Here is a 19,526-nt window from a genome sequence, read left to right on the forward strand (position 1 = left end):
AATTACTTTTTAATGAGCTAAACTTACCTGAGATTGTATTGAGTTATCAATAGATTCATTCCGAAATGGAGATCCAAATATGTCACTATAATGATGATGAGCGTTAGCATTTTCAGGCTTTTGACTTTCTTTATCAACATAATATAACTCTTGTCTAACTTTCTTTAAAGCATTTATTAATACTCCAATCATATCTATTATTTTTCCAGCTCTAATTTCAGATGCAGGTCGATCGCAATCCAGCAGCAACATTATTGTCTTTTCTATTAACTTTCCATTTAGAGTATCCGTAAATAATTGAAATAACTCTATAAAGTCTGTAAAGTTTTTCGTTAAATTTGCCTGATGTAGCTTATCATGTAAAAAAGATATAACCCCATAAACTAATGCGAAAATAAATTCTCGTAAATACGACCTTTCTTCAGGTGTTGCATCTGAAAATGAATTTCTGCAAGTGTCTTCTAGAATCCTTAAAGTCATAGGCAATAATCCACTGTTAATCATAGCAGTCATAAGGACTTGACTTTTTAAAATTCTTTGTAAAAACGTTAATATAAGTCTTGACGTTGCAGCTTTTAATCTGCCACACTCTAAATTTGTCAAATTCGCATCAGTCTTAAATTGAAGACCCCAAAGGATATCCAAAGCAAATTCAAGTATTTGTTTTAAAGAAGTATTTTCAGTGGGAAATTCATAGTCCCGTAAGTCTTCAAGAAGCTGAAGAATCAAAAGACTTGTATCAAAATGGCTGACTCTGGAATCAAAAACAGCTTTCACTTGTTCATTCATAAAATCTTGAAAAGTTTCATTCCTAGATGTTCGAAATGAAACAATATCATGAGTATAATTTAATTTGCATTCTCGATTACTTTCGCTAAAAAAAATACACGTTAAGTTACTATAATCCATTGTTTTGAGTTGAAAATTCAGGGCTAACGATTTTTTCTGCCTGTTGCCATCAGACAATTCTTCTGACTCACTGATGACCGCTTTATGAGTATCTCTTGTAACGTAGAGGCGCTTTCTTATTTGATTTTGTTTTACAGTGCTACTATCGTACTTTTTCATTCGCTTTCTTCTGGAAAGATTACTGTTCAAAATATGCTTAATTTTGGTATTCTTTTTTATAACGTGACAAAAAAAATTAATTGAATCAATCTCATTATTGCAACGAAACTTTACATAAGGATTAGGTGAAATAAAATCAGTTGTGTTTTGAAAAGTAACTGGATACAGTGCAAGAAGCAAAGCCATCAATTCTTGACCGCATGATATGCCTCGAATGCCAAGCAAGTTGAGAACTGTAAGACATTTCCAGCCACGGTTATGAACGAGATATTTTCGTAGAACTAATAATTCATTCTCGTTTCCTCCAGAAGTACATATTGAGTGCACGTCTGACAGTAATTCGCAAGCAATCAGCGTAGAAACTCCATTTACTCCAATAGAACTATAAGAAGAAAGTATGTTGGTCAGATCAGGTTGTAATTTGCATATAGTTTAGCCATATGGGTGAGTACTTTAACTACGGAGTATTGGGAACAGTTGTCTAGTGACAATCTAGTGACTTTTACCCGAACTCTCTTTTCATTTTGTTTGTTTTTATTTTTTTTATCGTGTTAAATGAAAAGAGACGAAGAAAGAAAATGGAGGAAGAGATCGGTCTCTCACTAGATGGCGTATTGCCATCTGACTACACCGGCTGTTTTTGGCGTCCGTCCTGGCACAGGTGTCTGGAAGGAAAAAAATGTTCATTTACGATGCCAAGAAAAATCATTGTTACCCGGTGGTTCCTTAGCACCCCTTGAAACTAAAAAAATTAACCCGAAAATCGTAGCTGTACATTTAGAGAAAAAAAATTTGAAATTTTTCTAAAAAATTGTATTTTAAGGGTCAGAAATAAGTTTTAAATTTACTTAATGATTTTTATTTATGTGAATGTGTTTGTAGGACCTTATTTTCTAGATACAAGCGATTAAAAAATTTTTTAATAAAAAAACTAGAATTCGTAAGTTTTCTTTTATATAGGTGACGATTTTGGATAATTTAATTAACAGTGAATTTTGATTTTTTGAAAAGTTAAAAATGTGTATTTTCATTACAAAAAATATTGGAATTTTCTTTTTTTGTTATTTTCGAGATATTAATTAATGAATTATTTAATGTTAATAAAAAATGCAATATTTTATAAACAAATAATGTTATCGTAATTCTGAAGTTACCAACTGAAAGCTGACGTAATTTCGCATCCAACGAGACATTTTCATAAACAATTCCAATGTTATGCGATTATTTATTAACAATCCACTAATCCAAAATTCTTCATATATGGCTCGTTGGATGCGGAATTACGGTAGCATTCAATTGGTAACGTCAGAATTACGATAACTTTATTTGTATATAAAATATTTCATCTTTTGTTAACGTTAAATAATTAAATAATTAATATTTCGAAAATAACAAACAAGGACATCTCAATATTTTTTGTAATAAAAATACAAATTTTTAACTTCTAAAAAAAATCAAAATTCACTGTTTAAATTTTTCAAAAAATCCAACTCCTTCCCTCTCCTACAGGCAGTTTTTGAAAAAACCTAAAAACATTTCGTGGTGGAATTTCGCCCAATAAATATAAATTCATTAATACGATTCATTTATTTACTTATTAAATCATCCCAAAACGTCACCTATATAAAAGAAAAGTTACGAATTTGAGTTCTTTTTTATTAAAAAAATTTTTAATCACTTGTACCTAGAAAATGAGATCCTACAAACACACTCACACAAATAAAAATCATTAAAATAATTTAAAACTTTCTTCTGATCCTTAAAAAACAAGTTTTTTGAAAAAATTTCAAAATCACCCTTAGAAAGGGGTGAAACTTTTCTAAATGAACAGCTATGATTTTCGGTTTAATTTTTCTCGTTTCGGAGGGTACTTAGGAACCACCAGGTAACAATGATTTTTCTTGGCATCGTACACGGAGAGAAAAAGCATGCGTTTTTAGTATGAAAGTGGTTCATACTAGGATAGTATGAACCGTTCCTACGCTTAATGTAAGAATTCATGCGTTTCTAGTATGAGAGTATTGCATAGTTTAACTGTATGCCGTACATAGTCCAGTTGTATGAGCTTCATACTCTCTCGGTATGATAGCTATACAACTGACGATTAAGCCACGCCTTCTTTCAGCTTGCTTATTTCCTATCGAGAGAGTATCTTGTGAATTTGTTCCTGATCCCCGCATAATTTATTATTATAAATTATTGTTATAATAATAATTATTATTATTATAAATTTGTGAAAATATATTATTTGGTGAAGTGACAAATTAAAAAAATAAAGAGGTGTTTCCTGCTACATTTACATTTTACATTTATTAATAATTTTTTATAATTTCATAAATATTAATAACAATACATAACATATTCATCTTAACTTCATCTTTGAAATATAATAAAAAATTATTTAAATAAATCAAAACTGAGCAAAGAATTGAAAGCGGGCAGGTGATTCAGAAATATGCAAACTGAAAGTGGGCGTGGCTTAATAGTCTGTTCTATGAGTATCACACCGAGAGAGTATGAAGCTCATACAATCGTAGTATGTTTGTATTACATACGTTTGGCGTATGGACTTCTTACTGCGAAACTATGAATGTCATACAGTATTCGCATGAGAAAGTTTCATACATTAAACGTATGCCTCTTCATACTAAAAACGCATGGTTTTTCTCTCCGTGTAGGCAAACTTTTTTTTCTTTCCAGGCATCTGTGCTGGGTTAACACTGAGTTAATTATGATTGGTAGATCTAACAGAATGTTATTAATGATTGGACCATCGCTAACTCTGGGTTAACACAGGGCGAACGCCGAAAACACCTACCGAAAGCCAACCAGGAGCATTAAATTTTATGCTCAGACGTATTAAAGGAGTATAGATTACACGGAAAAAATTAATTCCGTATATTTTACAAAACCATGTTAAATCTGCGCTAAAAGTGTACCACTTTTCGGTACCAGCTAAACCTAAAAAAACGGAATGGAACACTAGCGCCACTGATTGTGTCAAACTCAGCTGGGCAGTCAGTCATTGTAAAAGTTTTAAAAATAAGGAGCAATTTATTTTTGGGTTATGTTCAACGTACTTCCAATTTTTGCCACTGTTTACATACTTCACACGAGAGCGCTTGTGTTCCATTCCGTATTTTCATGACACTAAGTGGGTACCAAAATTTGGTCCACTTTGAATGTACGTCGTTCGGTCTCCTTATACTACTCCATGTCTTTACGAAACTGAGTTTTGTAAAATGTGATAGATGTTTTCAGATTAACTACAGAAATTTCGTTGTTTATACTGAATATTTCGTGAAATTTTACAACACTCAGTTTCGTAAAGAGCTGTATCCTCTAGTCCGTGATAGTTCTGTAAAATCTACTGAATTAATTTTTTCCGTGTATATTCGCGACTGCGCAGAATGTTTGAGTACATCTGCAAACATAATTGTGATAGGGACAAATAAGAAAAGTTAGCTTTGCAAAGGTGAACACGTGGTCGTCACTATCGCAACCATGGTCGCAGATGTAAACAAACATTAATGCTTCTGGTTGGCTCTCAGTGTAGCCAAGCTCTAAATATAATTAAACATTATCTGGTCTATTTGAATTATGATGTGATACGCATTTTACATGATATATGCTGTGTGGCTAAGTAAGCTGCGGGTATATTTTGCTTATTTGATCTGTTCGTTTAAAAATATGGTAATTGCTTTAGGAGGATTCCATGACAGGAACACACTTTGTACAGCGTGGTCTTCGGATATGGTTGTAAATTTTTTTGGTGGCTTTTATCATGCAAAATACTTGACCAACCAAAATTTTAAGTCCCTATCTCATAAACAAGTCCCGCAATCGTAAATTTAGGAAAAAATGTATTTTTTTAAATCAAAGTCGAAAAATCAATTTTTGTTCTAAAAACCGTGGATTTTGTTGAAAAAAATATTATAAATATGCAAATCGATAAAAAGTTTTCTAAAGAATCGAATGACGTTTGAATTTTTAAGTTATCTCTTAATGCATGCGCAATAAATTTAAAAAACTGGTTTTTCTTTAAAAGTCCATATCTTAAAAACACTTATCGCGATTCAGCTCAAATTTTCAGAAAAGATAGTTGAAAGTCCATACTTTAAAATGGTCATACGCATGCGCCGCTATAGAGAAAAAATCTGAAGCAAAACTAGAAATCCTCGGAAAATTTCCGATCGACTAGATATTTTGACATTTTATTTTATCATATTTAACAACTTTTAATAGGAAAATACTGTCATTATCCAAAATATCAAATGTACAAAGATGTAAGTACCACATCTTAGTGACTTTTTTTAAATAATTTTTTTTTATTATAAAATTAATTTTATTTACTTCAAACTTTTTATACCAGAAAGAAGGGGTTTTGAACTATTAAAAAAAATAAATTTTTATTCTTTTTTATTATGCATTATCTTGCTGTCATGGCCGCCTGAAAATACCCCTACTTGTGATTGGCGGACACGATATCTCCAATTCAGGTCATATAAAAATAAAATTTTTGATATTTTCTTGAAAAGTAAGCTCGTCGCTATCGTCGGAACTACAATCAACCATTTTCGATGAAAAAAAACAAAATGGCGGACTTTTTTCATTTTTGACCTTCTTTTTAGGGTTCCGTACCCGAAGGGGGAACCCTATTAATGAGACTAGTGAAGCAAGGCATGTACGGGGCATTCTGCCTCATTTAGAGGCTGCCCCAAACTGATAGAAATAAAAGAGAAACGCGCATTGATATTTAAATTTGAACAAAAAATTAAAGATCAAAAAAACAAGTTTTTAAATAATATTATCGAGGAAAATGTCACTTTTGCGGAAGTAGTCGGGAGGGAAAAGGCTTTTTTAGCCCTGTCTAACCTTTAAAGTGCATGGGGGGTGTTTGACACCCAGCCCAATTTTCGGACTCTCGAAAACATTACTTAATTCGAAAAAATCGGATATGTGACGCCATCTACATTTTGTTAAAAGCCCTAACTGCAAGCAAAGTAGGTTACTATATTTTGGCGAGCGCCAGTATATCGGTAGCAGCTGCTTGAAGTGGACGTTTAGAAATTCGCGGGTGCCCAACACCCACCGTGCACGTTGTGGGTGTAAAGTGTTTTTGGAAAATTTTTTTTTCGTCGTTAGTGAAACTAATTCGTGTTCTTTTAACGTAAGTACATCTCTAAAAGTGAGAAAAAATTTTATTTTCATTATTTAACACTACCTTGCACTGCAGATGGCTTACAACCTACGAACACGCTTGTTGCGTGAATCGTTACTCTACACGTTGTACGAGGAAGAAAATTTTGGAGGGAAGAAAGGTGACGACGAAGAAGTTACTTCTGATTTGGAGCATTCAGATGACGGAGATGGGGAACATGACTCTGACTTTAAACCAAGTGACGACGATTTACAAGGGTCTTCGAAAAGAGTGCTCAGCAAAGAAGACGCACTGTACGACGTTCCTCTTTCCAAAAGATTTAAAACGGCTGGAAGGCTTATTACTAAGTTATATGGTAAAGGAGTAAGGAGAAATCGCTTTGCTTGGAACACTAAGCAGTCTTCGCGTCAGTCAGGTGAGAAATAAAAATATATAAAAATATTATATATATATATATATATATATATGTATATTACATTAATTATATTAATATTTATTTAATATTAATAATATTAATTAATATTAATACTTTTATATTATTTGATTAGAATTATGTACATATTTATATATTACAAAACTGGACTGTGGATGTAAAATAATTAAATTATACATAAAGTAGTAATTATAATCTGTCACATAATAATATTCTTAAATTATTTGATTATTTTTAAAATTAAAAATATTACATAATTTAAAAATATTTAAACGTGTCAGAAAAAATTTAATTTAATTTAACAATCTAATGTGAAAAATATTATCTGAAAAGGAAAAAATTTTTTTTCTACATAAGAGTTCAAGAAAATGAATAAATAAACTGTTTTCGAATTTTTCTCTTTATTAAAATATACTATTGCATTTCAAGAAAATTTAAAAAAGACATTCATTAATATTTATTTTATAAAAAGGGATAGAAAAATAATTGAAACAGAAAAAAGCGTTTGACAATTTTACGTAAAATTGATATTTAGAATTTTATTTTCTATAAAATTCACAATAAAAAAATTATTAAATGCAAAGACAATTTAATTTCAAATGTATTTATAAATTTAAAAAATAACTCCAAATTAAAACCTAATAATTAATTTGTTTAAATTTAGAAAACTTAACTTAAAATAATTAAACTATTTTATAAATCATAATAATTTGTTGATCATAAAAACTGACTTGTCAATGTTAAATTTGTAAAAAAGCCAAGAATTAAAAAAATGTTAAAAAAAAGATGTTCAATTAAAATATATGCTTATTTCATTATGATAATTTTTCTTATATCAGAGATAATAAAATTTTACAATTAATATATGCATGGTTGGTATTTATTTCTGTCAATTCAAAAGTTTCTAACCTAAAAATAATTTATTTTGTTTTCTATAAATTCAATGAATCGGATTTAAGAAACAAAGTTTTTTCAAGTGTAATCTGTTTGTTTATTGAAAACAATGATTTTGATTAATGGTTAATCGGTTTTTTTCTGTGTAGTATTTGCATATTATGTAATTCAAAATTTCTTAAAAGTTACCATTAATCCTTTAAAAAATATAATTATGCATAAATAATTATATTTATTACTTTTTAATTATTTACATATTATTTATACTTATTATTTATCATATTTGATTCCTATGCATTTGTAATATCCCGTGTGGAAATTTATCGTGGAAATTTATTGGAATCTGTACAGTTGACCTAGGATCAATCGAGCAACTTGAAAGGAAAATTGGACAGAATCAAGTAGGGTATGTGACGCTAGAAATAGCTAGTTTTTTCCATATCTGTTGTCTAATCCCTTTCTAGTAAAATAAAAATTTCTAGCCAGTTTCATGATATTAAAATATACAGTTCCTATCTACCCAAGGGTCGACCCAACTTCAAATAAGTAGTAACACCTACACAAAAAAATTAAATATGGAATTAATTATACAATTAACACATTATTTATATTTGGAAACCTTATATTTAACCCTACGTATTATTATTTAACGTAAACGCTTACATAAATTTTGAAAAATATTTAACGCTCGCTGGGATCGAACCCCCTAACCTATCGCTCCGCAGACTAACATGCTAACCATTACGCCATCTTAACATGGAAAAATAAATACAAAATTGATTTGATAAGTTGCGACTGAGGAAAATGAAAACTTGAGGAGCAGACCAATAAAAAAAACAATAATTATATACACGGAGAGAAATCTGCTGCGATTTTTGCTTGTGCAGTCTTTATTAATTTCATAAGTCATTTTTCGATACAATTTTAGCTTAACACTGGAATAATTTTAATATGAATTCATGTATTTAATGTAATGGAGTGTATCAAACAAAAAACACAAGTCACGGGTGTTAATTTTGCATGAATTTCACATAAAAACTGCAAAGGGGACATGCCATAAAAGTATTAGATCCTCTCTTATAAAATTTGCAAGAATGCCATCTGATTTTCAGGTGGAATTTATACAACACAATTTTACCTCCGTATACACACAGCATTTCACACGCACATAAATATTATATGCTGCGTTGATTCCGAGGAACGGCGCACAATCTATGCGCGCTACGGAGTTCGCGTTCCTTATATTCAACTATATTGGTGATTATATTTTAATATTTAATAGAAAAATAATACTCATATCCATAATATAATAACAAATATATAAATACAATGAATAAATGTAATAATAAATTTATACAAATGTAATTAATATTAAATTTTTTATAATTTCTCTTCAAATTTTTTGATTCTTTTTATTTTTAATAGATTCTGTTTTTAAAAGAACAAATAACATTTTAGCTAATAAATATTTAAAAATTTTAGTATTTAAAATTTTTCTATTTTACTTTTTAATAAACAACCACTTATTGCCAACAAATATTTAAAAAAAATTTTTAAATAAAATTATTTTAAATTTCGCGGTTAAAAACGCATAGTAAAACACGAGCGTGCGCATTGTGCGTTCCGTTCCTCGGAATCACCAGCATACAATGATTGTGTGTGTGAAATGCTGTGTGTATACGGAGGTAAGATTGTGTTGTATAAATTCCACCTGAAAATCAGATGGCATTCTTGCAAATTTTATAAGAGAGGATCTAATACTTTTATGGCATGTCCCCTTTGCAGTTTTTATGTGAAATTCATGCAAAATTAACACCCGTGACTTGTGTTTTTTGTTTGATACACTCCATTACATTAAATACATGAATTTATGCTAAAAATGCAAGTGTCGTGCCATGTAATTAAAGTAATTTACTCATCCAAGCAAAAATCGCAGCAGATTTCTCTCCGTGTATAAATTATAATTTATAAATAATAAATTTAATAATTTAATAATTTTTTTTATAATGTTAAATAATTTATTTAACATATATAAATCAATTTTTTCATTTTTAAATTAATTTGTTTAAATTAAAATTGAAATTAATAATTCTTATTATTTTAATCAATGAAATTTAAATTTAAATTATATAACATAAAATAAGAATAATTAAATAAATATATTTTCATTGATTTATTTATTTAATTTGTTATTATGAATATATGTTATCTTAAATACAATTTTATTTATGCTTACTTGTTTTACTTGCCAATATTAGCCCAATAAAATAAAAACTTCAAATGAATTAAACTTATTATTTATAATTTAATGCTTACATAATATAATAATAGCCAGAAGCATATATGCACGTCAAAGATTGTCAAAGACTGAATTCGTCTGCTAACTAGTTACTGTAGCGAATTCAGTGACACCTGCTTGACGGACTTATATTAATTTTTCATGACGGTATCCTAGGCCGCATCTTGGTAAATTCTAGACAGCTTACTGTACGAACTTGTACAAAATTTTCAAGTAAGCATTCTAGACAATAACTAGCTAATTTCTAGAAAGGCTACATATCTAAAGAAATAAAGGAAAACTGTATAAAATTGCACATGAACTTTGAGGGACCATTGCAGTTATTTGAGAATAAATTTCCACGACAAACACTGTCTACCAGTGGTGCCAGGCTGCACACCAATTCCACTCCCACCATGCCGCCCGTGCGCCTCCCTCCATACGGCCACACACACAAGTATAAACCGTGCGCTTACTCTTGTAGGTGTGCCTATTTTTCGTTTTCCTCATATTCGCCCGCTTCAGCTTAGCGACTGTGCCTGTTTTTACCGACAGCTGGTTAATTTCACGCGCGAACTTTTGAATTCTTTATAATATAAATATACTTTTATTAATGTTTTTATAGATATTTATTAATAAATAATTAATAAATGATTAGTAATTAATTAATAAGTAACCGATAAATAATTATTACATAATTAACAATAATTTTTAATTAATAAATTAATATTTAATAATTATTAATTAATAAATAATTGTACAAGCACAATTATTTTAACAATAATTTTACATTTTGGTAATATTAATTACAATAAATACTTAAAATTACTCTATGTAAAAAAATGTTTTTTTAAAATCATGAGATTATAATTAGGGTCAGCCGGGGTAAATCCGAACGGGGGGTAAATCCGAACGCTAATTATTTCAGCTTAATTAAAATTTTTAAAAATAAGTTCGATATGAGAATTTTTACCTCAGATCCTCTTCAAGAGATTCTAAGTATTATCCCATTTTTCGTTTGTTAATTAGCAACAGCATAAACAAAGATAACGAGTATTGCAAAAAAGATTGAAAATCAAAGATGACACTCTTTCAGTATTTTGTCTCGTATTTGAAGAAAAAGAAGCTAAAAATTTATTTTATTATTTATAATTGTTTGTTATGAATACTAGAACAGAAACTATTTTTCATTTTTGCCTTCTGTAAAATTTTATTAATAATATCAGACCGTTCGTATTTACCCAGGAAAATTGGAAAACCGGGGTAAATCCGAACGGTATTTTCAATCATTTTTTTTTACATCAGAGCCACACAAAATTGTTTTTATTTCATTACACTATTATTTTAACATTATAAAAGTACATAGAAAACAGTTTTTCTTTCTATACGTATCCTCGTTAGTAATTAATAAGCAGAAACTTAATCTCTGTTCTCTCGAAGGAGTGTTTCAATTTTTTTGCCAAATGGTTTGTTGAAAAAAGTTTTTCAGGATCTTAATAAAATTTGGTGTTCTACGGTTTTTGGGGTCGCTAATTACCAATTTCAAGTCAGTTTTTCAAAATTCAAAATGGCGGACGACAATTAAAAAATTCATTGGATTCGCTCGAAAATTGTTACTCGGGGGGTTTCAGGGTCGCTGATTACGAATTTTTGATCATTTTTAAAAATAAGTTTTAGGAAAGTCCGCCATTTTGAATTTAAAAATTTCACTTTTATTTTTGTATTTACATTCAATCACTCCAAAATACTTTCTGTAGCAAGTTTTGCAAAAATCCGTTATGATTTGATAAAGTTATTGAACGTTTTAATTGTGTAATGCATTTTAATTTTTAACCTGTTTGATTTTTGTATTTATATATGATGCATTATTACATAATAGGTTTATTATCGTATTTTTTTGAGTTTTTATATAAGTTTAACAATTGCAATACTTTAAATTTATTTTCCCTAAGATTTTTCTGAAATACAGTGGCGTTCGTATTTACCCCGGTATTTTAGGAAAGTTGCAAAGTATCGAGGTAAATACGAACGCTAAGTTTCCTGCGATTGTAATTTATCAAAAATTTTTGCTACCCCATAAAATTGTTCTATGGAAGTAAAGTAACAACTTCATGCACCAGAATACCGGAAGTATTTTTTTTTTTAAAGAAAAATCTTATGTTATTGTTGAAACTTACTAAAAGCGTTCGGATTTACCCCGGTTGACCCTATATAGAAATTATATTACTATTATTATTAACCGACAATTTTTATTTCGTGTTTAAATTAATTTTCAACATTTTTTAAAAAAATAATCAAATTTTTTTAAAGTGTACACATTTTACACATAATTAAATGATATATTATTAAACATGTAGATACGTGTACAATGTGTGAGTAAAAAAAGGTCATTTTTCGAAAATGTAAAGTCTGGTTTAAAAGCACTTTTGATTTATCTTTAATATATATATATGGGTGAATCTCTCGAAAAGGACAAATGCTGAATTAAGAAAAAAAAAAAAAAAAAAGTTCAAAACCACTGTTATGACTATTGCTATGTGAAGAGAAGGACCTAAATAAGTCTCTAAAATACGTTGTTACGATCTTTATGAACATTATTGTTTAAAAAATAATTGTTTAATATAAAATAATTGTTTAATATTTTGTCACCGATACAATGATCGAATCCGTTTAAATCTTGTTACTCGAGGGTTTTTGGGGTCGCTAAACACGAATCCGGTGTTAGTTTTTCAAAATTCAAAATGACAGATCCAATATGGCGGACGACAATTTCAAAAATCAGTCCAATTTACTTGAAAATGGTTATTCGGGGGTTTTCGGGGTCGCTGATTACGAATTTAAGGTCCGTTTTTAAAAATTCAAAATGGCGGACGACAGATTTAAACATCCATCCAATTTACTTGAAAATAGTTACTCAGGGGTTTTTGGGGTCGCTGATTACGAATCTGGAATCAGTTTTAAAAAATTCAAAATGTCGGACAATTATCTTTTAAATCTATTTAATTGGCTTCAATATCGTTAATTAGGGGGTTTCAATAACGGTGAACACAAATCTGAAGGTAACCCAAGTAACCATTTTCAAGTAAATTGGATTGATTTTTGAAATTGTAGTCCGCCATATTGGATCCGCCATTTTGAATTTTGAAAAACGGACCTCAGATTCGTAATCAGCGACCCCAAAAACCTCCGAGTAACCATTTTCAGGTCAATCGGATCGATTTTTTAAATTGTTGTCCACCATATAGGTTCCGCCATTTTGAATTTTTGAAAACGGACTTCAAATTCGTAATCAGCAGACGAAAATCTTGAAGGAACGATTTCGTTTGATTTTTTTAACATTATTATTCGATAATATTACATGTTCTTTTTTTTGACATGGCCCCCTTTGACCCCCTGTAATTCCGAAAGGGGGCATATGCTCATCTTGAAATTTTGCAGGGATTATTGGGTCATCATATGTTACCATTTGGCATAAAGAAAGTTTCAAAATTCGAGGTACGAAAAAGGTGCATTTTTTTGCATGAGGCTTTATAATCGATGGATGTGACTAGCGATCACGGAGGGGAGTTTTCTTCCTTTAGGCGTAGCCAAAATTTATTGATTCTAATATAAAAATAATAAATTTTATAAAAAAAAGTAATAATAGTATTCGCGATATTTAAAAGAATATTCTAAAAATTATTAATAATATTTATTATTTATTTATCAAAAAACTAAATTTAAAGTGGTCACGGAGGGGAGTTTTTTTGTGTCGACGAACATTGCGAAACTGAAAATCTTTCTGACACTTATTGTTTTCATTTCTTTCATGATGTTGTGTACTGACCAAAACAACATCGTCACTGTAAACACTTTTGAATTCTTCATTTCTCAATTATCATTTTTTTTTTCATTTACTCATTATATTTGTAATTGGTCACGGAGGGGAGTTTACTTTGCGAACAAAACTTATTTAATTCTAGGAAAAAATATTTTACAAATATTCTGTTTTACACTTTATAAATCAATTATAAATAATGTAATTAGTAGATGTTACTAGACAAAAGATGTTTTCCTATTGCAGTATGAATGCAATAATTCTTCTTTAAATAAAACTTACTTCGCGAACGGTAACGGAGGGGAGTTTTTACACTATATAAACATGATTATATTCAATTATTTAAAATTGTCAATTTTTTTTTATAAAATCTTATTAAATTCTGTTGACTTCTATAATAAGGCCCGCAACATTTTCAATTATTATAATTATTTATTAAAAATAATGTCATGAACGTGTCATTTGTCCTTTTTGTGAGAATGACCCATATATATATATATATATATATATATATATATATAAATATGAATGTTCTACGTAATAATGCTGGCGGCGGCAGTGTTTTGTTTACATCTTGCACGTTGCGGAAAAGAAAACGCCGGCGCACAGCAAACGAGACTCGCAGCTCTTACAGTTTAGATATCGAAAATATCATCTTTTTTCGTGAAAAATTTCCTGCAGTAATTAGTTGTTGTTGTATTAAAATATTTTCTGCCCTTATTCTTAGTGTGAAATTGAGTAAAATTGTGTGGAATTTTGTGAAATCGTGTCTTTCAGTTCTGACGATAAGGATTAATTTTTTCTTCGCTTCCTGGTTGAAATTTCATTTTCATTTTATATTCGCTCGGTGAGTCTTTTAATACTTCTTTCTCAATTTTCCCAATTTTTTATTAAAATATGGATCCCGAAAACGGACATAATGCTCAAAACGAAGGAGAGCCGCCAAAAAAAGTTCAAAGAAAACTCACGTGTTTTCAAGAATCTTGGTTTGACGAATTTCCTTCGTGGAGAGAATGGGTGTTTAGAGTAGAAAATGATGATAAAAAATTTCAATGTAGAATTTGTGATAAAATTTGTACTTCTGGTAAATTTCACATTCAGCGACATGAATCAACTTTGGTGCATAAAAATAATTTTAGTATTTTTGAAAAATCTAAGCCTTATGGATTAAATTTATTTGAAAAAAAGGAAGCTTTTCTAAACACCCATTCCGCGGATTGTCAGGAAGTTGCAGCAATTGATAATTCAAATAATGTAGATTTGCTAGAAAATGAAGTCAGTTTTTTTGAAAATACTTTAAATTTAAATTCTTCAAATTCTAATTTAACTTTTGAGCAAAAAGTAAAAGAAACGGAATTTAAAATTACGGCTTTATTTGTTGAAAATAATATTCCCTTCAGTTTATCTTCAGAGTTGATTAAATTTTTTCAAAGTTTAGATCCTATCGTTTTTAAAGCTGTTAAATTGGCGCGTACAAAAATGACTTCAATCGCGAATAATGTTCTTTGTAAGGTTGAAGAAAAACGTATTACGGACGTTTTACAAAATCAACCATTTTCAGTTTACGTAGATGAAGCTAGTGATATAAGTCACGAAAAGTGGTTACCGATTTTAGTTCGGTATGTGGAACCAAAATCGTTGGAAATTAGAGTAGAATTGCTGCAACAAATTAATGTAGATGCGACGGATTGTTCTTCTTCAGCGTTGTTTGCAACTTTTGAAGGTGCTTTAATTAAAAAGCAAATTCCTTTAAAAAATATTGCAGGTTTAGCAACTGACAATGCCGCGGTCATGATTGGTCCTAAAAATTCTTTTCAAAGTAGATTAAAACTAAAAAATCCTTATTCAAAATTTCTTTCGTGCGTAGATCATTCCCTTAATCTTGTTCCTCAACGCGCATCATCAAAAATCCCTACGGTGGATCATTTAATTTTAGCTATTCCAGCTTTTTTAAATGTGAGCCCAAAAAGAACAGCAATTTATCGTGAAATTGTTGAAGAATTGGGAGAAACATTTCAAAAAATTCCTAGTCACTCTGACACACGTTGGCTTGTTCGTTATAATTGCATTGTAGTTATTCTTAAAAATTGGGAATTAATCATCAAATTTGTCATGCTTGTCGAATCGGAAGACAATACTCAAAAAGCGAAAAATTTACGAGAGTTGATGCAGGACCTGTTAACTTTAGCGTATTTTCTTTTCGTAAAATTCAGATTAAATACCTTTAATTCTTTCAATGCCACGTTTCAAAAGCGTGAAACTTTGATGTAGGAACTTCAGCCTCAATCAGCCGGTTTTTTATTTTGGATTTTGGAAGAATATTTAAAAAGTGCATTTCTTCAAACACCTACAATATTTTTTCAGTCAGTTAGAGGTATAAGGTTTGAAAATACTTTTAATCAAAAGGCAGTCGAAAATATTAATATTGGTAATGAAACGCGCGAATATTTAAATTTACAAATTTCTAATGGAAATTTGAATAATGATCAAGTTGACGAATTTTTCAAGAACGTTTTAGAATTTTACGTGACAGCAAGTTACGAAATAATCAACCGATTGCCTTTTGATGATCAGTTTCTTGCTTGCGTTTCAGTTTTCAAAGCACAGGAATTTCTTAAAGGTGACAGGGATTTAACGATTCAAAAAGTTTTCAAGATTGTATGTGATTTGAATGTGCAATTGGATATGTTTGAGTTACGTAAAGAATGGCAGGATGTGTATGATTTCCCTTCTGATGAAAAAGAAGAATTATCTAAATTATCTTTCGATGATATGTGTATCAAGATTTGTCTTTCTGCAAAAGGTGATGGTAGTTTAAAATTTCCGAATTTAACAAAAATTTTGAATTTTGTGAGGACGCTTCCCCATTCTCATGCTGAGGCTGAAAGATCATTTTCCATGCTCAAAGAAGCAAAAACTAGTAAAAGAAATCGTTTGGCGGTCGATACTCTTAATTCAATTTTGGTTGTCAGATCAGCATTAAAAGCTCGCAATGAAACTGCAAGAACAATGCAAATTTCAATGGCTCATTTACAATTAATGAATCAAAATATTTATACTTCTAATGTAGTTGATAGAAGGGCAGAAAAATTAAGGTTATTTACAGTCGTTTAGGTTTCTTCTCTAATTTCTTTTGTCTGGTGACAAACTATTTGAAATTAGAAAAATAAATTTAACAATAATTTCTTCTGTTTCAGAGATTAGATTGTGGACATGCACACATGGACAGTACAAGGAGAAAAAAATTAATTTTTGAAAACATAACATTTTTTATTTCAGCAAAATTTATTTTTATTTTCATCGAACGTTTTTTAATTTTAAAAATAATATATACAGTAATACAGAAATCTGTATTTTAAGAAAAATTTTAATTCATTTAATTTCATATCATGCACATTAATTCATTACATTATTTATTTATTACTATACACTATTTATTTAATTTTTGATAAAAATTAAGACTTTTGTATTTCTGTATAGTGGATTAGGCCTGAAGCACTGTAAAAATGTGTATCTTGTTTTAAGACATACACTTTAATGACATTTTTTATTTTTTCTAGTCTTGAAAACATTTAAAAGATACAATTTTTCAGGTTTTGGGGATACCACAATAACTATGTACTTTTCACAGTCAATATTTCTCTAAAATAATTTTTAGAAGTTTGCTTTGGATAGTGCAATCTTTAAGGACTAATTTATTTTTCACTTAAAAATAATCATGTTTTTTATCTACTAATTTTACAACTTATGCTATTTTCATTAATTAATATATTCAATTTCACAAACCGCATGCAACTTCAATTAGTCCTCAAAGAGAAAAAAAACGCACCACAAACTCTACCTCCAGGGTGGTGAGGAAACGGGTTTAATAATATATATACACTAAAAAAAATTATTTTTTTCAAATAATCACTTACTTGTCTATTATTAAATAAATACTTATTTTTTTTTTTTTATTTTTTATTTTTCAGTACTATTTATATATTACATTATTTATATGTAATATATTATAATTATTTATAATATAGTATATATATAGTAAATTTATTAATTATTTATTAATAAATATCTATAAAAACATTAATAAAAGTATATTTATATTATAAAGAATTCAAAAGTTCGCGCGTGAAATTAACCGGCTGTCGGTAAAAACAGGCATAGTCGCTAAGCTGAAGCGGGCGAATATGAGGAAAACGAAAAATAGGCACACCTACAAGATTAAGCGCACGGTTTATACTTGTGTGTGTGGCCGTATGGAGGGAGGCGCACGGGCGGCATGGTGGGAGTGGAATTGGTGTGCAGCCTGGCACCACTGCTGTCTACCTATTGGGATCTGACATGGGGGCGGGGCCTAAAGCAATATGGCGTAAATTGGGTAACACTTTTAGTGAATTTACATGGGAATAACATGGGATGCAGAAAATGTTCATTTCTATGGACAGTATTTGCGCATGGGCAGGTACAAATCCTGCTCAACGAAAATTTATTGAAGGTGAACGCGTTTTGCAAGCCGGGCACATTATAAAGTGTGGTGTAAATCGTGTAATTTTGGTTTTGGTTTCGGAAATTTATGGAAAATTACGCTTAAATTTTTCGCTACAGTACTGCCACAGCCTCTCACAGAACACTTAATTCTGCAGGAAGATTTCTCACGCGGTAAAAATGTAGCTTCATTCATAATGATAAAATAATTAACAATGACAGCGGAACTACAATTGCAAGTGACACAAACAGTTATCCAAAACTAGTTACATTTTTCAACTTCAGATGGCATGTGTACGAATGTCAGATCCCAATAGGCAAACACTAGGACGGCCACGATAAATTAACTACTTAAAACCAACTCCCTAGGCATAAAGTTAACTCGAAAAGCATTAACTCCCTTCGCTTCAACTCCAAAAGGGTGGGTCTTTTATAGCATCCCCTAGGGAGTAGAAATTGAACTCCTTTTTTTGTCAGTGTACATTACTAATCTATAATTAAATGTATGAATGTCTATAGTAAGCATAAGTTTAGCACTTCAGATACTACCAAATGCAGTTAACTATGAGCACGAGATCCCTCTATTCTTTCAGTTTCTTGTCACTAAAATTTTATTAATTGTCATTAGAAAGCACCATAAGCAAGTGATAGTAATTGTTTGTTTTAGTGCAATAATTATTTTCGAATACATCACGTCTTCAAGGCAATAGTTAAAACTTTACTTTTATGTATCAAAAACTTTATACGCGTTTTTCTCGAAACGTGTTTTTTCGCGAGCCGTGCAATGTAACTCAGCCAATTTTTAACCGATTTTAATCAAACTTACCACAAATCTTCTTTATCTTACTGGCTATTGCATGACGAGCTCGTTTTAAAAATTTTTTTTTAACAATAGTTTTTGAACATTGTTTATAAAAAAAAGTGATTTTTTTCAAAATAGTCCCAAATTTGCAGAAAAATTTTTGTTTAGTTTTCTCTTCGTCATGCAAAGCGTATTTGCGTATTTTAACGGTAAAAATTTTGATTTTAATTTTGGTTGATATTTGTGATCTGTAGGCTGCACGGCGCAAAATCAGATGCATCTTCAAACGCCTATAACACCGCCATTTTGTAATATTTTTTAATAATAAGAATTCTTTTATAAAACTTATATTGTGTACTTTAAGGTATGGTTTACATTAATTCAATAAACTTTACCAGTTTTTAAAAAAAAATTCCTGAAAAAACGTGCATTTACACGAGTTTCCCCCCTTAATACATTATTTTGATATTATAGATAATGACAGTATATTCTATTTTCCTATTAAAAGTTGTTAAATATGATAAAATAAAATGTCAAAATATCTAGTCGATCGAAAATTTTCCGAGGATCTCGAATTTTGCTTCAGATTTT

The 19,526-nt window shown here is 29.8% G+C and overlaps 1 protein-coding gene across 6 annotated transcripts in view; it reads right to left on the reverse strand.

Moving 5' to 3' along the window:
* The window catches only part of LOC127286681 (lysosomal-trafficking regulator), a 179,628-nt gene that overhangs the window by 116,690 nt on the left and 43,412 nt on the right, over positions 1 to 19,526 (reverse strand). For all 6 annotated transcript variants that reach the window (XM_051313218.1, XM_051313226.1, XM_051313209.1 and 3 more), the window contains one exon: positions 28 to 1,450. In XM_051313218.1, coding sequence (XP_051169175.1) covers positions 28 to 1,450 — 1,423 coding nt within the window. The remainder of the gene's footprint in view (positions 1 to 27; positions 1,451 to 19,526) is intronic.

Source organism: Leptopilina boulardi, unplaced genomic scaffold, assembly GCF_019393585.1.
Source record: "Leptopilina boulardi isolate dan_hultmark-lab unplaced genomic scaffold, ZJU_Lbou_2.1 LbouV2_122, whole genome shotgun sequence".
In the NCBI taxonomy this organism is placed as follows: Eukaryota; Metazoa; Arthropoda; class Insecta; order Hymenoptera; family Figitidae; genus Leptopilina; species Leptopilina boulardi.